The following is a 21,992-nucleotide window of genomic DNA, read 5'->3' on the forward strand; positions in this document are numbered from 1 at the left end:
CCTTCGTCAGCATTTTTTGTGTGTGTTGCTTGAATTTTCAGCATCTGCAGATTTCCTCGTGTTTGCGTTTTGTAGGAAAACGTGTTTGAGTTTCCACATAGTGTTGTTGACCTCTTGGATTATTTTCAATTGGTGCTAAGGACATAAATTAGGTTATAGAAATTATGTTTAAATTTCATATCAGAAAGAATTTTGCAATATTTGAAATAACTTGCTAAGTACCCTAAAGATTTAAGTGTTCAAAAAAAATTACTGTGGTGGGGCATTGCAACAGCTTGTTTTTCAATAGAATGCAAATTGCATAAACTATTTGAAAGCACTTTGTCACCATTATCAATCCAAATTTGATACCAAACTGAAGTTGAGGGCATAATCAAATTATTGATCCAGGAAAGAGGTTTTAAAGGTACAGCTTGAGGAAGGTAGAAATGAAGAGAAGTGGATGTTTGGAAGGAGCTTTAGGACAGAATTGTAAACAGTCTTGTTTGCAAACTTAAAGAATGAAATTTGAAAGACAAAGTTTTGGCTATTTATCTTGGACTGCTTCTGGACTTAATGATGTGATAACATTGGCATGGAGGTATTGCCTGGATAATAAAATGTGTGGTATTCCAAAATCAGTTGTTGCACAAATGTTTCTGCTCTGGCAATATAACCATGCACATTTGTTTTTCTTGCAGAATAAATGACCATGAAAATTGTGCAGAAATGTTAATAGAAGCTTTAGGTACCGCCATTGTTGATTCCAGAGATGGCAAAGGAAGGTATGAAGAACAAAGAGATAGATGGTTGTACATTCTGAATTTATTTTGTGAAAATATTTGTATTCAAAAACACTCCGGTGATAAACTGAATTTCTTTTTCAAGTAAATTAAAATGTATTAGATGCATAAAAATATTATTAAGACAATACCTTATGCATATTGGAATGACAATTTGTTATGTAATTTCTAGGGGGAGAGAGAGAGAACTTAACTCTTGAAACTTTTGCCTTTTTAAAATTAAGACTAAAGTACCTCTTTCAGTGATTTACTTTTACTTGGATATGAGAATGTTAGTATTTAGTTTTGTATTGTTTTTGGGGAAACTGATTGCATTTAAATATCTCTATATTGAAATATGATACTAAGCTGAAGTAGAACTGCAACTGGTCCTTCATATGGTTCAAATCTCGGGAAGACTGATTAGACCCCTGAGTAGGGGGAAGCGAATGGCATTGTACAATAGGCACTAATGTTATACCTCTGGACATGGGTTCAAATGCAGTCCTGACCACTGGAACAAAAGAAATCTGTCTGCTGACTGAAACAGTTCTTTGTGAAATGAATTTGCCTCAATCAAGCTCCTTGTGTGCATTGAACTACAATGCAAAACCAGTATAGAGTGCACTTCAGATTTGAAAAATTCCATTCTCTTGTGCTAACTAACCTTCCAACCTTAAGGGGAATATATGGTTGTGTATGGCAGGATGATATAAGACTAGTAGATGAGTCACAAAACCACTAATTTTCAATCATAAATCTATGCAGAGCTTAAATTAATAACAAGTTAGAATGTATGCTTGGACAAAACAGTTTTTTTTTGTTAAAGTTAAGCTGTGATTGCAGAAGCAAATACTTTTGGTACTTGGTGATTAAATTACAAAAAAACCTCATACATCTATATTTATCTTTACTTTCAGAACACCACTTCATGCAGCTGCTTTTACAGACCATGTGGAGTGTTTGCAATTGCTCTTAAATCATAATGCACAAGTGAATCCAGTTGATAATTCAGGCAAAAGTCCTTTAATGATGGCAGCTGAAAATGGACAATGTGGAGCTGTAGGTATGTCATTTTGATTTTTTTTTTCTGCTTTGCAAAATAGTATTAAAGCTAAAGCAGAGTGTTAAATTATTGTGTGATGTTTGTAAATTTGTCCAAACCAGATGTGCCTTTGAAAATAAGTGAGAAATTAAAACTACCTGTAGTTTGGTTTGATTTGCTTCATATGGATACAGTTTGCTGTTCAGGTTGTCTTCAACTTCTGTGATTAAAAACTGCACGAAAGAAGTATGAGTGTATTGGAGTTTAGTTGCTGGTTCATCTAAAATTTGCTGTGCAATTAGACAGCCACTGAATCCAATGGTAGCTCTGGAATGTAATGAGCTGGGTGTCCAGATGCACTTTGCTTTTGACCTTTTGGTTTTAGAATGGCCATCTTTTTTCATGTGATTGCATTTTTTTAAAACAAGTAAGTTCATCTGACTATTTCACTGTACATTTATGCTTGTAATTAACAATATTTCAACTGAATTTTATTTTAATTAAAAAAATTTAACCCTGACTGACTATCAGAGATATTTGAAAACAGTGAAAGAAATAAGTGAGCTGTCATTGCAACAATGGTGGAGCAGAGTCTCTGGTTCATTGCCACAGCCTATTCTACCTCATGGAGTGACCACGCAGTGAACATGGCAGCGAAATCCATCCCTTGGCAGCAGCAGTTATGCATGGCTGAGGGATTAGTGTGTGATCTAGCATGATCTAGTACAAAGACACAAGAGATTCGGCTGATGTCGGAAATCTTGAGCAACACATACAAAATGCTGAAGGAACTCAGCAGGTCAGGCTGCATCTATGGAGTGAAATGAACAGTGGATGTTTCAGGTCTTGACTGAAGGATCCATAGATGCTACCTGACTTGCTGAGTTCTTCCAACATTTTGTGTGTGTTGCCCAATATGTTTTCACAATCCAAGACCTTTTAATTTTTACTAAATCCCTCATCATGTGAAGATCAACTGTTTTCCACCTAAGTTGTGGTTTCATCTTCTTTCTCCACCCGAGGAAAATCTGTTTTTAAAGGAACATTTCATTTTACTTTATATTGTACTGTTGCTTTCAGTAAATTGCAATGCTGTCATTTTGAAAAGAATAGTTATTAATAGTATTTCTTTGGTGATTAATTAGTAATCGAATGTTCCAGGTGTAATTGATGTAAGATTGGTTAGGGATGATTTAGAGCCATTTAGATACAAAGGAAAACAGTTAACCAAAGCAATCAATCTGGAGCTTATAAAAAGTGAAGCAACAAAACATTATGAAATTAAAGAAAAAAATTATGCAATAATTTGATCTATGTTTGTGATCCTCAAGCTCAAAATCAGCTGTGTTGTGGATTGAAGGAAAAAGATCTTCCAAAAAAATTAATGAGTTGCTACGAAATGCTCAGTCCTAAATATATAATTTTCATGATCGGAGTATTTATATCAAAAGAGAAAAATTACAATTAAATATTTTAAAAAGTGATCTGTGTTGCAGACTACTTCAGATTTTCCAATGTTGCACCAACATTAATCATGGAAAAGGGAACACAACAAAAAATCATTAGGAAAGTGGCTTGCATATAGAATTGGTTTATCCCACTTTACAAATCTCATCTTTTTAAAATTTTCAGACTCAACCATGAAATGGAAATTTTATTGGGGCTTAACAATGAAAATTCAAATACCGTATTCATTTATGGACAGAATTTGGCCTTTAAATCAGCAATGCTGACTGTTTTATATTTTGATGTAATTGCCAAACAGCTTAAGAATTTTCTGGGGAATGAAAAAAAGCAAGACTAAACAATTATTTTTATTTTTTGGACAGGACAAAGTCATAATCTGTAGAAAAGGACTCTTTAAAAAATGTTATTTCTAGTCATGTAATCAAGCAATTCCCATTGGAGGAAAAAGTTATATTGAAAATACTAATTTCAAGCTGCGTAAAAGTGCTGAAAAATCCCCCCAAAATAACCATATTGTGAAGCCTGTAATATTTAGTTAAAAGTGAATCATAGAATTTGAAATAGATGTCTGTCAAATAAAGTATGTTGCTAACTTTTGAGTCATTGTTAATATTTCAGCTTTTGGGGCCCATACGGAAAACGTAAAGAGCATGCATATCTTAGTTCATCCGTCAAAATAATCATTCCCCATAGTTTCAGTAGTTTCAACAATTTCTTACAATGATTATCTGTAGATGAGGTTTCCAGTTTCATTAACTAATGTTTTTTTTTTTCATTTCAGAGATCTTAGTAAACAGTGCAAAGGCAGATTTAACTTTAAAAGACAACAACAAGAATACAGCCCTTCACTTGGCTTGTAGCAAAGTAAGGAATTCAATACCTTTTACAAATTTTATTGTATTTTTTGGTCTGTTTGACCTCCAGAGATGACTAACCTGGCGGCAGTGTTAGCTGTGAGGAGGATGCTAAGAGGATACAGGGTGACTTGGATAGGTTTGGTGAGTGGGCAAATTCATGGCAGATGCAATTTAATGTGGATAAATGTGAGGTTATCGACTTTGGTGGCAAGAACAGGAAAACAGATTATTATCTGAATGGTGGCCGATTAGGAAAAGGAGAGGTGCAAAAAGACCTGGGTGTCATTGTACACCAGTCATTGAAAGTGGGCATGCAGGTACAGCAGGCGGTGAAAAAGGCGAATGGTATGCTGGCATTCATAGCAAGAGGATTCAAGTACAGGAGCAGGGAGGTTCTACAGCAGTTGTACAAGGCCTTGGTTAAGACCACACCTGGAGTATTGTGTGCAGTTTTGGTCCCCTAATCTGAGGAAGGACATTCTTGCCATAGAGGGAGTACGAAGAAGGTTCACCAGATTGATTCCTGGGATGGCAGGACTTTCATATGATAAAAGACTGGATCGACTAGGCTTATACTCGCTTGAATTTAGAAGATTGAGGGGGGATCTTATTGAAATGTATAAAATTCTAAAGGCTAGATGCAGAAAGATTGTTCCCGATGTTGGGGAAGTCCAGAACAAGGGGTCACAGTTTAAGGATAAAGGGGAAGCCTTTTAGGACCGAGATGAGGAAAAACTTCTTCACAGAGAGAGTGGTGAATCTGTGGAATTCTGTGCCACAGGAAACAGTTGAGCCCAGTTCATTGGCTATATTTAAGAGGGAGTTAGATATGGCCCTTGTGGCTAAAGGGATCAGGGGGTATGGAGAGAAGGCAGGTATAGGGTTCTGATCATACTGAATGGCAGTGCAGGCTCGAAGGGCCGAATGGCCTACTCCTGCACCTATTTTCTATGTTTCTAAGAAACTACGAGTGAGCAGCATGCAATCTGCTGGAGGAACGGATGCAGGGGTAACACCCTCCACCCCCACCCCCCCCCAAGTTTCCACTGCAAACCCTGCTGATCTTCTGCAGCAGATTATTTCTTGGTCCAGATTCCCACATCAGCAGTTACTTGTATCACCAAAAATACAAGTGAATTATTTTCTAAACTGATTCTGTTCATAAACAAAAAAACCTTCCAGAATATCATTCTGAAAAAGCATCTACTGTAGTCACGCGCAAACGCACTACTAAAGAAACACATGGAGGCAGAGAGATCTGAACTCAGAATGCCTTTACTAATTCAAAATCGCACGCTTAAATCTCCCCTCCCATAGGACCCCTGCAACCTGCAGGGTGGACGTTATGTCAGACTGTCCCTGGAAGGTACGTCCCAAGGGGGTAGTTCCAAACGCGCCACCGCGTGTCTGCCCGCGGCTCCCGATGGCGGTTTGAGTCCCGCGTGTGCGGGCCGCCACACCACCCCTCCCCCCCAGAAATGTCCATCGGGGGAGTGGAGCTCCCAGTCTGTGTGGCTTGCCTGGGGCACGGTGTGGGTACCCTCACTGGTTGCTCAATGTCCAAGTGTGCCGATTTGAGGTGGTCCACTGTAAAAGTCTCTTCCTGGTCACCCACCTCCACGACACACATGGTTCTGTTGTGCCGGATCACCTTGAAGGGTCCCTCGTATGGCTGCTGTAGAGGTGACCTGTGCATGCCCCTGCGAATAAAAACATACTCACTGTCTCGGAGGTCTTTAGGGGTGAAGGATGGCATGGGACCATGCCTGGAGGTCGGGACCGGTGCCAGGGTCCCTACCTTGTCTCGCAGCCTCGTTAGTACCACTGCTGGAGTTTCTTCCGAACCTCAGGCCTCTGGTACGAACTCGCCTGGAACCGTCGGTGGGGGGGGCTGCTGTAGACCAATTCTGCTGAGGAGGTGTCCAGGTCCTCCTTGGGGGCTGTGCGGATGCCCAATAGGACCCAGGGAAACTCATCTGTCCGGTTGGGGCCCCTGAGACGTGCCATCAGGGCTGACTTGAGATGCTGGTGGAATCGCTCTACCAAACCGTTGGATGGGGGATGGTACGCTGTGGTGTGATGCAGCTGGGTGCCCGGGAGCTGTGCCAGTGCTGTCCACAAACCAGACGTGAACTGTACCCCTCTATCGGAGGTGATGTACGTTGGGAGGCCGAACCTGGCGATTCAGTTTGCAATGAGCGTCCTGGCTCAGTGGACGTGTCTGCGAGCAGTACGGCTTCCGGCCATCTGGTGAACCTGTCTACCACGGTAAAGATATACTTGGCGCCCCAGGAGACTGGCAGGGGACCGAAGATGTCCACGTGTTGGAACCTCCTGTGAGTCGGCTGGAACTACTGGAGGGGAGCCTTCACGTGCCGCTGGACTTTGGCGATCTGGCAGTGTACACAGGTCCTGGCCCAGTGTCCGACCTGTTTGCGCAAACTGTGCCAGACGAATCTGTCCGCTACCAGCTTGATGGACGCCCGGATGGACGGGTGGTCCAGGTCGTGCAGCGTGTCGAACACCTGGCGCCTCCATGCTGGTAGTACCACGGGTCAGGGTTTGCCGGTAGACTCGTTGCACAGGAGTCGATCTTCTGCCAGGCCGATGGAGACGTCCTCCAACTGGAGCCCGGAAACGGTGGTGCGGTAAGCCGGGATTTCGGTGTCCGACCATTGTGCTTCCGCTAGTGCTGCGTAGTCTGTTCCTGAGGACGATATGCCTACTGAGTGGAGACAGTGTGTCGGCAAGGATGTTGTTCTTCCCTGCGATGTGGCAGACCTCCGTGGTGAATTCTGAAATAAAGGACAGGTGCCTCTGCTGCCGAGCCGACCATGGGTCCAATACCTTGGCCAGTACGAAGGTGAGGGGCTTGCGGTCCGTATACACGGTGAACTCCCTTCCCTCGAGGAAGTACCAGAAATGCCGGACAGCCAGGTAGAGCACTAGCAACTCTCTGTCGAAAGCGCTGTGCTTCACCTCTGGAGGCCGTAGATGCCGGCTGAAGAAAGCGAGTGGTCGTCACTGGTCCTTGCCGAGCTGCTCCAGGACTCCGCCGACTGCCACGTTGGAAGCGTCGACTGTGAGTGCCGTGGGTACATCGACTCTCGGGTGCACTAGGAGGGCAGCCTTTGCCAGCGCCTCCTTGGCCTGCTCAAACGCCTCCGTGGGCTCCGTGTCCCATGCCACTTCCTTGGCCTTGCTGGCCATCAGGCTGAACAAGGGTCTCATAATGCGTGCCGCTGCCGGCACAAACCGATGATTAAAAGTTGACCATCCCTACGTACTCCTGCAGGCCCTTGACCGTGCTGGGCTTGGGGAACTGGCGGACGGCCTGGACCTTGTCCGGTAGGGGAACTGCGCCATGTCAGTTGACTCTGTGGCCCAAGAAATCGATCTCCGTCAGCCCAAACTGGCACTTTGCCGGATTGATTGCCAGTCCATCGTTGCTCAGGCATTGGCAGAGCTGGCGCAAATGTGCCACCTGCTCTTGCTGTGAACTGCTGGCCACCAGGATATCGTCCAAGTAAATAAAAACAAAATCCAGGCCGCGTCCCACCGAGTCCATGAGCCTTTGGAAACTTTGGGCTGCATTCTTGAGACCGAAAGGCATCCTCAGGAATTCAAACAAGCCGAACAGGGTGATGAGGGCTGTCTTGGGCACGTCGTCGCGGTGCACTGGGATCTGATGGTATCCCCTGACCAGGTCGATTTTCGAGAAGATGGTCGCTACGTGCAGGTTCGCCGTGAAGTCCTGGATGTGGGGTACCGGGTATCTGTCGGCAGTTGTGGCATCATTGAGCCTTCTGTAGTCTCCGCAGGACCTCCATCCTCCTGCGGACCTGGGCACCATGTGCACTGGGGATGCCCATGGGCTGTCTGAGAGGCGTACGATTCCCATCTCTTCCATCTTATGGAACTCCTCCTTGGTGAGGTGGAGCTTGTCGGGTGGGAGCCTGCGAGCTCGGGTGTGCAGCAGCGGTCCTTGCGTGGGGATGTGGTGCTGCACGCCGTGCTTTGGGTCGGCCATGGAGAACTGCAGGGTGATTATGGAGGGGAATTCTGGAATTCCGCCAACACCCTGGTGAATTCGTTACCCGAGAGGGTCACGGAATCCAGGTGGAGGGCCAGTAGCTTGGCTTCTCCGAGCTGGAAAGTCTGGAATGTCTCGGTATGGACCAAATGCTGGCCTTTTAGCTCGATCAGGAGGCAGTTGGCTCGTAGGAAATCTGCCCCTAGTAGTGGCTGTGACTCCGCTGCCAACGTGAGAGTCCAAGTGAAACGGCTGGACCCGAAATGCAGTGAGATAGTACGTCTGAATACTGGTGCCATTTGTAGCGGTGAGTTCGGGGCCTGGGACCGCGTTACGAATGTTCATGTTCGAGGGGGGGAGTACACTGACTTCGGCCCTGGTGTCTACCAGGAAGCACCGCCTGGAGTGTCAGTACCAGAGGTACAGAAGGCTGTCTTGGTGGCCAGCCGTCGTAGCCATTAGCGGCGGCTGGCCCCGGCGTTTCCCGGAAAAGCACATGGTGGACGACAGCAGCGCGCGCCTGCGCCCCATCTTTGGTGATAGAAGCACCATTGTTCCGAAGTTTCGTCTTTTCCCTCGTGGGTCTTGACGGCTTCGGTTGCAGGGCCTGGGCTGTGGGGCGCACGATCGTGGCTAGGCTAATGGAGGCTGCTCCATGTTGCTTGCTCTGCCAAAGGACGTCTGCTTTAGCTGCGACCCTGTGTGGGTCGCTGAAATCCTCACTCGCGAGGAGGAGGCGAATGTCCTCTGGCATTTGCTTGAGGAACAACTGTTCAAATAAAAGGCATGGCTTATGGCCATCCATGAGCACCAGCATATCCTTCATGAGCTGGGATGGCATGCGGTTGCCCAGGCCGTCCATGTGTAGGAGCTGCGTGGCCCGTTCACGGTGGGAGAGTCCGAAGGTACTGATCAGGAGCGCCTTAAGCTTAGTGTACCTGTCCTCCATTGGTGGCTGGCGTGGCGATGATCCGGCCTGCCGTCTCCTGGTCGAGTGTGCTGACCACGTGGTAGTACCGCGTGGCATCAGCTGTAATGTCTCTGATATTGAACTGAACCTCAGCCTGCTTGAGCCAAATGTGGGGCTGAGTGGCCCAGAAAGTCGGGAGCTTCAGAGAAACTGCGCTGCGCGAGTTGCTCAAACTCATGGCTGGTCGCTGAGTTGCCGGCTCCAGATGCCATCTGGAACATCAGATCACCAATGTAGTCGCGCGCTAACGCGCTACTAAAGAAACACACAGAGGCAGAGAGAGCTGAACTCAGAACGCTTTTACTGATTCAAGATTGTGTGCTTAAATCTTCCCTCCTGTGGGCCCCTGTGACCTGCGGGGTGGACGTGATGTCAGACTGTCCCCGGAAGGTCCGCCCTGAGCAGGTAGTTCCAAACACTTTACTGCGTGTCTACGCGCGGCTCCCAATGGCGGTTCGAGTCCTGCGTGTGCCGCACTAATTTATTTCAAATTGATGGTCTTCTACAAAAATGTTGATGACATTCAGCAGATTGGACAACTTCGGTGGAAAGAGAGACATTTGACATTTCAGGTTGAAAGCTGAGTGTTTATAGCCATTTTTGTTTTTACTTTGGTGTTGCATGTCAGCAGGTTTTTGATTTTAATTTTTTATTTGGCTTTGTCTTTACATCAATCAAGCCTGTCCATGAAACATGATTTCACAGTAGATTCATATTGATCTCATTTTATCCTGTCAAAATTACTTCCAAATGAAATTCTATGTTGAGGCTAATCTTTCTTGATTATCTGCATTATTGTATTACAACTTGTAACCCTTTAATTAAAAATTGAAATATTGGGCTTACTCAGCAGGTCAGGCAGCATCTATGGAGAGAGAAACAAAGTCGAAGTTCCAGGTCATAGATCATTTAAACTCAAAATTTGATATATTAAAAATAAGTGCATTTTATATTGATTGGAGGGAGAGAGATGGAGGAACCAAAGTGAATATATATTCAGGTGACACAATTGCATTTAGCTCCATCAAAAAGGAGTTGATAGGTCAGGAGGAATGTGAATTGAGACAGATGAATAAGGGCATCAGAGAGAGATGAAAAAGGACATTAGTTTTATTTATAATGTGTATTTGAAACATGTGGTCCTGAACAGACTGCAGAAAATAGCGGAAAGGGTATATCCCGAGTCTCAGTGCGGTTTCAGGTCAGAACGCTCCACAATCGACATGATCTTCTCCCTTCGACAGCTGCAAGAGAAATGCAGAGAGCAAAGACAACCACTCTACGTCGCTTTCATTGACCTTGTGAAGGCCTTCGACCTTGTGAGCAGAGACGGCCTGTTCAAAATCCTCGCCAGGATTGGTTGTCCCCCGAGGCTGCTCAGGATATTTCAGTCATTCCACACAGACATGAAGGGCATCGTTCAGTTCGATGGCTCTTCTTCAGAGGCCTTCAACATTCGCAGTGGTGTGAAGCAGGGCTTTGTGCTTGCCCCCACCCTTCTTCACAGTCATGCTGAAGCATGCCTTTGGAACATCAACTGATGGTGTCTACCTCCACACCAGATCAGACGGGAGGCTGTTCAGTCTGTCCCGGCTGAGGGCAAAAACCAAGGTTCGTGAAGTACTCATCAGGGACATGTTGTTTTCAGACAATGCGGCACTGGCAACACACTGTGAAGAGCAACTGCAACGCCTCATGGACAGCTTCTCAAGAGCCTGCCAGGACTTCAGCTTGACCATCAGCCTGAAGAAGACCAATGTGTTGGGCCAAGGCGTTGAGCACCCCCCCGCCATTACCATCAACAACTACGAGCTGGAGATAGTTCACGAGTTTACATACCTTGGCTCCTCCATCATGGACAGCCTCTCCCTGGACCTGGAGGTCAACAGACGGATCGGACGCGCAGCCTCAACATTCGCCAGGCTGGCAAAGGGAGTCTGGGAGAACAGAAAGCTGACGACACACACCAAAGTTGCAGTCTACAGGGCCTGCGTCCTCAGCACACTGCTTTACGCAGCGAGACCTGGAGCCTCTACTGCAGACAAGAGCGGCGCATCAATGCCTTCCACCTTTGCAGCCTGCGACGCATCCTGGACATCACGTGGACTGACCGAGTCACCAACAATGAGGTCCTGGCCTGCGCCCAGATACCCAGCCTCTTCACCCTGCTCCAACAGCGCCATCTCCGCTGGCTGGGCCACGTACACCACATGTCAGAAGGGAGGATCCCGAAAGACCTGCTGTACAGGGAACTGGCCTCCGGCAAGAGAGCACAAGGGCGGCCCCATCTTCCTTTCAAAGATGTTTGCAAGAGAGACATGACGTCACTGAAAATGAAGGTCGAGAGGTGGGAGGATATTGCAAGCGATCACTCTCATTGGAGGCTGGAACTATACAGAGGTCTAAAAAGAGGAGAAGAGAAGCTGAGGCTTGCTGCTGAAGAAAAGCACACTTGTAGGAAAAACAGCACCAAGATAACAATGGAGGACAGTGCCTTCAAGTGCAGTCACTGCAGCCAAGACTGTCACTCCCGTGTGGGCCTCTACAGCCACAACAGACGCTGCTCTAACACAGACTGAAGCAAGACCTTCCAGGTGCAGATCCATGGTCTCGCGAGACTAACGGATGCCACCACCACTTTGAAACATACAATAATATGTATTGTTTGCATCAACATAGCATGCCCACAACTTACTAGTTCTTAAAACGTACATCTTTGGAATGAAGGAGGAAATCAGAGCGCCCGGAGGAAGCTCACGTGGTCATGGGGAGAACATACAATCTCCTTACAAATAGCAGTGGGAGTTGAAGTCTGATCTTACAACTGGTGCTGTAAAGTGTTAAGCTAACAGCTAAGCTACTGATCCATCCTTAAAAACATGCTGGAGCTATGAGATGAACACAGTAATTGCTGGAAATTTGAGATAAATGAAAATGCTGGAAATATTCACTCCATCGGGTAGCATCTGAGGAGAAGGAAGAAAATGAGTTAATTATACATTTACATGGCCAATCCTGATTAGAAATACTAACTACCTGATACCTGTACTGTTAAATTCAGAATTTCATTTTGAGAGCATAGTATTGCTCTTCTTTGAGTTGGGTTTTGTCAGAACAGTAAAAGAAACAAAGACAGAGATAGGTTTGGGATAGAAAAGAAAACAACAGGTGAGTGAAAGCTCAAAATTGTCCTTATGGATTAAAAAGATGTGGACTGCATGTACTTGTATTATAGAGGATATCTAGATAGAAGAAGAGAAAATAAATTGATGCTTCACCTAGGATTGTTTGGAAGGGATAAGGTACAAGAACAGGGGTTGCATGGCCTGCATTTACTTGGAAAATTGCTGTGAGATGGTGAGTTGTTTGTAGAGATGGAAAAACAAACAGGGAGTTACAGAGGGAGAAAACCTTCTGAATGCAAAAGAAAAGAAATGGAGTGGAAATTATGAAGGAGGATTCATGGCATGTGGAAGTTGAAGACAGGTGGTACTCAATCCTTTTTTTTATTAAGGAGGAAGGGGGAGAAGTACAGGACGTAGAGGAGATGGACTTGAGTCCTGTGCCATAAGAAGAAGGGAAACTAAATTAAAAGAAAATGAAGAGTGACAGTGAAAATGGAAGAATAGGATAGAGTACTTGCTGGTTGCAGGGTGAGCAAGGTGCAGTCGAGGACTTGTAATGATTTGCCACTACCAGGTCCCTTGACATGGATGTGGCTAAATCATTGAAGGGAAATTGGCAGAAATGTAGAAGAATGTTCATGTTTTATTTAAGTGCTGAAATGAGAGCTAACATAAAAATCTGTTCACCAGGAAAAGAGATAAAGGAGGGATTTAATTTTGAATTTTACAACAGTTCATTCTTTTGGTCTACTGTCTGATTTTATTCTTGTGCTGCTGTTGAATTAAGTTGAGGGAAGAGGCTTGACATACTTGTGACTTTCAGGATATGTGATCTTTGAATACAGGTGATGTCAAGCTGTTGTGGAATATTCTTAACTTGGTTAATAATTGGAATAAACTTTGGAGTGCTGGAAGCAAAAGCCTGACAATTATTTATGAGAATTAAATTGGGTGATGGAATATTCTGTTTTCCTAGATGACACTCTTTTACAAATACACAAAGATCTTGCAAAACATTGTCATTCATCAAATATTTGCTGATCTGTATTTACTTTTACTAATGTCCATGGCCATTCTCTAAAAAAAGTACCTTTCAGTCTGCCAGTATGTCTTTGATGCTCCAGAATTTTGTTTCTCCACTTCTATATTTGGGTTGTAGACAGTCTAGCAAATTATTGATATAAACCTGAATTGTGCTATTCTATAGGGCAAGGTATCAGTATGCATACTTGCTACAACACTGTGAGGGCAAGTTTAGCAGAGCTTTTTCTTGTTGTAGAATTGAATTATTCTGTTCAGATATTCACACACACAGCAAAATAAGTAGGGAAATTCATGGAGTAAATACTACTTGCACAAATAACTCCACCGACCCAGCTTGCTAAAGTGTTGCATGTAGAACAGTGGCAAATGTACAAGAAGAGATTCAAGGGATCTAGGGTAAATGAATTTCCACACTGGAAAAAAGGTAGAATGCCACATTTAGAGCCTCTAGCTGCTGAGAACCATAGACAGTATGACATTGAGAACTAAACTTAGCAGTAAGGTAAGGAATTTATAAAGTGCAGAAGAAAAATTAAAAGGGAAGTTAGCTATGCAAAGAGAGGATGTAAAGAAATAATGATACTTGAAGTTGAAGTTATGAGTTCCAAAAGATCAATAAATCATCAACGAAAAGATATCCTGCTTTATGTTGGGAGACAAAGGATGTAGATAAGGTTAATAATTCCGAGGAAGGATTAAGGGGTTAAAGTGTTTTTAAAACTGCTAAGTCACCTGGCCCAATTGAACTATAAAGCAAAAGCAGAAAAGGCTTACACAGTTCTGTTGAAGTTTTATTGACCAGAAGCATTAGCTGTTTTTCTCTGTCCTCAGATGTTATCTGCTCAATATTTCTCGCATTTTCTGTTTTGATTTCAGATTTCTAGAATATATAGTTGTTTTGTTTCAACTATGAAGGTATATCCCAGGTTACTAAAAGAAGCTAGAATATGTTAAAGCATACGACTGTTGGTTTTAAATCCTCCTTGATTGCAGGAATGGTGCTGGAGGATTAAAGGATAAATGTGCTTTGTTATTTAAAATGGAAAGGAAAAATCAAATTATTACAGGTGAAAACAAAGGACAGCATAGATCTTCATTTAGAAAAGCACAGATTATTTAGCAACATTATGCACAAACTTGTTAGGCGTAGGTTACACTGGCAGCTTTGATTGAACTTTCTGAGGAAGTAAGAAGTTGGTATTCAGTGCGTCCATTTAGATAGTCTAGTCAATAAATTAAAAGCTCATGCTTTTACAAAGGCGAGCGGCAAATCGAATTTTAAAATGGTACAAAACAAATGGGATTGGTAAGGTGTTTACAGTGGTATTCTGTAGTGCTCAGAATTTACTCTCAAATATATTTTAATGTTTAAAAAAGAGGGCATGATTTTTTAAAAGTCTCTAAGTATTTTTTTAAATGTCCAGAAGATTGGATAAGTTAGAGTTGGTTTCTTTGAACAATTGTGGATAATAGGAGATTTAATAAAGTACTCTGAAGTTATGATGAGTCTAGATTGAATAGATGGGAAGGGCCAGTTTTCCTTACAGGTGTCAAAAGCTAAGAGATACAGAATTGTTAGAAGGATTATAGGGCAGATTGAGAAAACTTTCACCCTGAGAATGGTTTGAAACTTTCTGCCTGAAGTGGATGCAGAGACTCTGCTTGCACAGTTTAAAAATTATTTGGTTGTGAAATTGAAAATCTGACCTGTGGAAGTACAAACCTAGCGTTGGAAGGCACTAGGCTTATTGCTGACATAGACACAGATCGTAACTTTCCAAGTTTTGCATTTTGACACATCTGCAAGTAGTATTGATTTCGAAGGGAAGGAATTGATATTGACAATTCAAAACTGAGATTCCATTTATAGTCCCTCAGCTCAATTGTAGTTATAATATCACATTTTCCACAGCTTGCTGCTGATGGTTTAAATGTATGATTTTTTTATATTGAAACAAATCATATTCACAAAATCTTTATTTGTAAAATAATTTCCAGAAATAAAGATAAATGGATTTTAACTTTAGAAGTTACACAAGATGATAATTGTAGAATATGATTAATTATCAATACCAGGTGCTGCCCAAATTCATCCCTAGTTCAATAATGGTTTATTGTCCCAAAAGGCCTGTAGGTGAGATTAGGGATCTAATTTTAATTTTTTAAAATTTATTTGACAGTGAAACCTAAAGATATCGTACTGTGTGAACCCAATTCAAATGCGCTTGTACATGTTGACACTGTAGGAGCAGTTTATTATATATTGTTCAATAATCTACCCAGTTTTGTATTGTAAAGAATTATATGTGTTTATAAATGAAACACAATGATCCTTCTTCAATGCATTCTTAACTCCTGCAGTTAAATAACGCCAGAGAGATGCACAAAAAATACATAGCTGCATATCTTTATTTTGCCACTACAGGGCAGTGTAGTTTCTCTTCATACCTTAAAATTTCTTGCACTTCCATATTTGCTTGAATTTGCTGATTTTTGCTGCAGAATGCCTTTAAGGACAAATGTATCTAGCAGTTTTTCACCAAGTGCCTATTATTCATGTATGAACATTTAGATCAATTATTGGGAGCCATTTTGGTCAATATCTGGTCTGCACCTGTTCTAAATACTTTCCAGAATGTTTGATTTCAGCAGAAGGTACAAGATAGCAATTAAAAGTTTTATCCTACATCAAACATTTCTGTAAGATCAGGGAAGTTTTGAAGGTAAAATAAAGTTCAGGACACTGATGCTAGATGTTGCAACATCTTTTGACTGAGTGGAGCATTGAATGCTTATTCACAAAGAAAACAAAAACCAAAAATGTATAGAACTGTGGTAAATCAAATTTTATATGAATTAAGGTTGTGGTCTGATGGAGGATGTCAAAATCTTTCAGTTCCACTGAATAATGAGTCAAACTGCTGGAAGCAGAAATTTAATGCAGAGAAAATTTGAGGTTATGTTCAAACCTGACTAAAGTATGAAAATAAAGATTCAGCACATAATGCTATCTAATATGTAAAAGTACTAATAGTCATGAATTGTGTTCATTTTGGCAGGGTCATGAAAAATGTGCCTTGTTCATCCTTGAGAAAATAGATGATGTAAGCCTTATTAATGCAACAAATAATGCACTGCAAACGTAAGTAGTAATTGTTGGTCAGCAGATTTAATTTTTTAAGCTGTTTGGACTTATTGTGGTTATTTTATAGAACGATTGCATTTTGATCAGATTGCAGAAGGGAAACAATGCAAATAATGAATACTTGCAAGTGGAGATATCTGCATTTGAAAATGTGAAAAGTCAAATGTTTAAACTTGACGCTATGTTTGAACTTGCCTGCTTCATTGGTAGGATCTTTGGCCTCATCTCCATAATATTGTGTAATTAAATCCCTGTCTAATTTGTACTGATTGATAGTTAGCCCTCCCATCTCCCATGCTACATTATACTTGAGCTTGTGCGAACCATATCCTAACTTGCAAAGACCCATTTATAAACAACATTTGTACTTGTTGACACACGTTGTCCTTTACTCCATCTTGGTGTTATGCCATCAAATGCTTCAGTTCTTGAGTGTCCTCACTAAGTCTTTGTCTCCTTCTTCAAAGATTTTTTTTACTCTCCATGAAATCTATGTACCTTCTTGACCAAATGTTTGGTCATACTTAGTACGGCTTGGTAGAAATTGTTTTTAGTCATAGTCATACAGCACAAGCATAAAGTGATGCCAGAAATAGGAAACCGAAAATTTTAATGGCATGGGCAGTCTTCTTATCAGAACTGGGTTTAATGGCAGAGTCCCAATCAGGTCTTGAAGGGCATTGTAATGACAACCCCAAAATTCTTTGAAGTTGTCTAATGGTTTTGGGTTTTCATCATCTCTATTCTTTGTGCTGCTGATTGTTGACACTTTGAGTAGCTCCTTTGTTTCAGAATTAGCCACATTAATCTGCCAAAGTCAAGGATTACAATACAACCTCACTTCATTAGTCCCTCCAACAGAAAAGGTTTCCAAGATTCAGTGTTGCACCCTTAAAGTATGTAAATAGCAGGCTAGTACAGCTGCAGAATCTGTCATGACTGCATGGAGAGAATTAGTCTTCCTGCTCTTTGCAGTACTTAGAAGGCCTTGTATACGAGTATTAATCCAGTAATAGTGATGGTGTTTTCACCAAGGATCCTCTGAAACAGGATTTTGCACTTAATCGATTGGCAACATCTCCTCCTCAATTTCCATCAGCACAGGTGCACCACCAGGCTGTGTGGTTGGCCCTCTGCTTGACTTGCTTGACACTGTGTGGCTAAGCACAGTTCCAATGCCATATTCGAGTTTGCTGATTACACCACTGTTGTTAGCCAAATCAAAGGTGGTGACAAATCAGCATATAGGAAGGAGATTGAAAATCTGGCTGTGTGATGCCACAACAACAACCTTGTACGCGATGTCAGCAAGATCAAGGAGTGGATTATTGACTTCAGGAGGAGGAAACCAAAGGTCCCTGGGGGAATCAGAGGTGGAGAGGGTCAGCAACTTTAAATTTTTTGGTGTTATCATTTTGGAGGCCCTGTCCTGGGCTCAGTACCTAACTGCAATTACGAAAAAAGCACAGCAGTACCTCTCCTTTCTTAGAAATTTGTAAAGATTCGAAATGACATTTAAAACTTTAACACTCGTCTATAGATGCACGGTGGACAGCATATTGACTGGTTGCATCACAGCCTGGTATGGAAGCACCAATGCCCTTGAATGGAAAATCCTACAAAAAGTAGTGGATACAGCCCAATCCATCACAGGTAGAACCCACTCCAGCATTGAGCACATCTACACGGAGCGTTGCCGCAGAAAAGCAGCATCCATCATCGGGGAACCCTACCATTCAGGTCATGCTCTCTTCTTGCTGCTGCCATCAGGAAGAAGGTACAGGAGCCTCAGGATTCACACCACCAGCTTCAGGAACAGTTATTATCCTTCAACCATCAGGCACTTGAACCAGAGGAATAACTTCACTCAACTTCACTTGCCCCATCATTGAACTGTTCCCACAACCTGTGGACTCACTTTTAATGATTCTTCATCTCATGTTCTGGATATTTATGGTTTATTTATTATTATTATTTCTTTTTTTCCTATTTACACAGTTTGTTGTCTTTTGCACCCTGCTCTGCTAGGTGTGGCCTTTCACTGATTCTATTATTGCAATTACTGAGTATGCTGGGGTTGTATATGGTGACATACTGCATACTGTATAAGTACCTTGATAATAAATTGACTTTGAACTTAGAACTTTAGTCCTTTGAATATGCCAAAAGATGTATTAAATGGCAGATGGCATTTAATGCAGACAAGTGCGAAGTATTGCACTTCTGTAGGACCAGCCAGGGTCGTTCTTACACAGTGAATGGAAGGGCACTAAGGAGTGTGGTAGAGCAAAGGAATCTGGGAATACTGGTCTATAATTCATTGAAAGTGGCGTCACAGGTAGATGGGGTCGTAAAAAAGAGTTTTGACACATTGGTATTCATAAATTGAAGCACTGAGTACAGGAGATGGTATGTTATATTAAACTTGCATAAAACAATGGTGAGGCCTGATTTGGAGCATTGTATGTTGTTTTGGTCACCTGCCTACACGAAAGATGTAAATAACATTGAAAGAGTACAGAGAAAACTTACAAGGATGTTGCCAGGTCCGGAGGACCTGAGTTATAAGGAAAGGCTGAATAGGTTAGGACTGTATTCTTTAGATTGTAGAAGACAGAGAGGAGATTCAATAGAGATGTCCAAAATTATGAAGTGTATAAGTAGGGTAAATGCAAGAAGGCCTTTTCCACTGAGGTTGGTGGGACTACAACCAGAGCTCATGGGTAAGGGTGAAAGGTGAAAAGGTTAAGGGGTACATGGGTGGAAGTTACTTCACTCAGGGTGTGGAATGAGCTGCCAGCCCAAGTGGTGCATGCGAGTTCTATTTCAACGTTGACGCAAAGTTTGGAGAGTAGGGGTATGGAGGACTATAGTCCCAATGCAAGTAGATGGGAATATAACAGTCTCATGAGCCCAGATCTATATTTTGCCTTTCATGAAAGTAAATTATTTGGAATGTTTTGTAGGTTGGCAAAATTTTCTTTTGAAGTTTATGAAGTAATATCTTCTCCACTTTTCAGAGCCAGCCAAAAAATGGCATGGCTTTAGCCTGACTTTTTTGTGCATAATGGTCAGCATTTATGCAGGGCAGTTGGAGCTTTTGGTATAGATATTGGTTCTGTCTTGCAGATGCAAGTGTAGGTAAGATATACTTCAGTTGAAAATAGTGCTCGTAAACTTCAAAGCCATGTGGTGTGAAGGCAGTTTATCATCTCTGCAGTTATTACCTTTTTTTCTGGGTGTCTCCAAGGTAATCCCTTAGCAATATGATGTAATATGACAGCACAGCCAGAGAGATCTGCCACCCATTCTCCCTGTTCTTGAATGTTGCTGTCCATCCCAAACTTAGATCAATCTCCACTCTCTGGAGCCAAGGAAGCATGATAGTGACTTTGACCACTGTGGTAGAGCAGTTCATCCATGGGTATGAAGCTGAAGTAAGCAATTACAGATTTGTGTCACTCCTGACTTACAAAAACCTATCATTTATTCTTCAGAAGATTGGAGATGAGAAACTAATAATTCCTTTGGTCATCTTATTCACTGGCTATGGATATAATCCCTTCTTGACCTCAATCCTGATGGATACGTATAAGTCTATCATACCTCCTACATCTATAGCTCAAGCTTGTATAGCTAGCCAGACAGATGACCAAGGAAGTACCCCGGCAAAGATATCCTTAAAAAAAAAAGTAAATAAATAGCACTGTAGATGTAACTTTGTTTGAAGAGATTTCTGAGCTTTCTTGTCTTTCTCATCTTTGGTCAGTGTATGCAGAATCAGTTTGAGAGATCCTTTACGTAATACAGCTGCAGTGAATAAGGAAATATGGGAATTTAGTTTCATGAGTGCTCAGTAGTGCTTTTGAAGCAGAAAAACATTGGAAACAAGTATTACTTAGTGAATCATTTCCCTTCATGCTACTTCCTATGTGCCAAATAACAAGCAGAAACTATGTTGAAATTGGTGGTTGAATTTCAAGTTTAAGTTCAAGTTTATTGTCATTCAACCATACCTGTATATGCTTCCAATTGAGATGATGTTCCTCCAGACCAAGGTGCACAACACAGTGAATATAACTCACACATATAACACATGAAATAATATTACCACAAATAACTTAACAAATAATAAGGTTCATATACGATACAAGTTAAAATGTGAACAGTATAACGCTACTGGCACTTCATACTTGGTGAAACCAGGGTGGTGATGGGGAGTTCAATAGTCTTACGGCTTGGGGGAAGAAGCAGTTTCTTATCCTAAGAGTTTTTGTCCTAATGCTACGGTACCTCCTGCTTGATGGTAGGGGGTTAAGCAGAGTTAGGCAGATGGGAGGGATCACCAACAACTCTAAGGGCCCTACATTTGTATTGCTCCTGATAAATATCTCTAATGGTTGAAAGAAAGACCCCAGTGATCCCCTCAGTTGTCTTCGCAATTCCTTGTAGCAACTTACAGTCAGATGCCTTGCACTTCCCATACCAGACAGAGGCTCAGCTGGTTAGGACACTCTCAATGGTGCTTCTGTAAAAGTTGGTTAAAATGGGGAATGTGAGGGAGCCTCACTCGCTTCAATCTCCTTAGAAAGTGGAGATGCTGCTGTGCTTTCTTGAGCAAAGGTCTTGATCAACAGGATTTAAACAACTGTTCATGCATAAAAATATCATAATTGAATAATGGTCTTCAAAAAAAACAGCCCAAGGTGAAAGTACACATTCTATTGGTCCCATAATTGACTCGCTAAACATGTTAAAAATGTGACAGCTACAAATGTTGAGGCAAAATTGATTGGGATAGATTGTAGATCAAATCTTTTTCCTTCGGAAAACCCCCCAATTAGTAAATCAGTTCCAAGTTCTACCCCATTGAGCATTTAGAATGATACTGGTTCTCTGTAAGATTATGATTGAATTATTAGAACCGTAAAATAGAGACTCATAATACATAATTCTCAGCTAAGAATTTAGAGAACTTGTTCAATTTCCAACATTTGAGTTCATTTTCAAAGAATTGAAAATTAAAGCAATTACTATTTTTGGCAAAAGCCCAACTGATTCATCAAAGCTCTTTAGTCTTTTGCATCAGTATCAACAATAAATTCTGGGCCATTCAAACAAACTGGATCAGTCAGTTGTAAGTTAGTCATTGAACCTGAACCAGGAAACAAAAGGTACAACATGCATAGGCAGAACTCCACAGGTACTCGCACTGACATATGGAGATGGTAGGAGGAAATGGAAAAAGTTTTGTTTTTGGATTTTATGCAGTGCCCAACATCTAAAGTATTTTCCCTTTGGCTATGGGGATTAGTTCCAGCATTGGAAGAGCTACTATACGAACTTAATAAGCAACAGCCTTACAAGATCTTGCTCATTAAGACAGACCTATCAGTTTTTGTGCCAGCTCTGGACAAAATAATTCCTGTGCATCCACTGCACAACTATCAGAACAGATTCACCAAAGGTTGAGCACTGTGATGCACGGTCTGAGGAAAGAACCTGTGAGTTCTTAACAATAACACTGCAGCCAAGGATTCATGGC

The 21,992-nt window shown here is 42.2% G+C and overlaps 1 protein-coding gene across 7 annotated transcripts in view; it reads left to right on the forward strand.

Moving 5' to 3' along the window:
- The window catches only part of LOC140199474 (serine/threonine-protein phosphatase 6 regulatory ankyrin repeat subunit C-like), a 163,069-nt gene that overhangs the window by 128,153 nt on the left and 12,924 nt on the right, over positions 1 to 21,992 (forward strand). For 6 of the 7 annotated variants that reach the window (XM_072261620.1, XM_072261626.1, XM_072261622.1 and 3 more), the window contains 4 exons: positions 681 to 764; positions 1,682 to 1,827; positions 4,055 to 4,137; positions 16,362 to 16,444. In XM_072261620.1, the coding sequence (XP_072117721.1) occupies positions 681 to 764; positions 1,682 to 1,827; positions 4,055 to 4,137; positions 16,362 to 16,444 (396 nt within the window). Of the gene's footprint in view, positions 1 to 680; positions 765 to 1,681; positions 1,828 to 4,054; positions 4,138 to 16,361; positions 16,445 to 17,987; positions 18,543 to 21,992 lie in introns of those variants that run through there. The other variant, XM_072261621.1, reaches the window with a different exon arrangement.

This window comes from Mobula birostris, chromosome 6 (genome assembly GCF_030028105.1).
Source record: "Mobula birostris isolate sMobBir1 chromosome 6, sMobBir1.hap1, whole genome shotgun sequence".
In the NCBI taxonomy this organism is placed as follows: Eukaryota; Metazoa; Chordata; class Chondrichthyes; order Myliobatiformes; family Myliobatidae; genus Mobula; species Mobula birostris.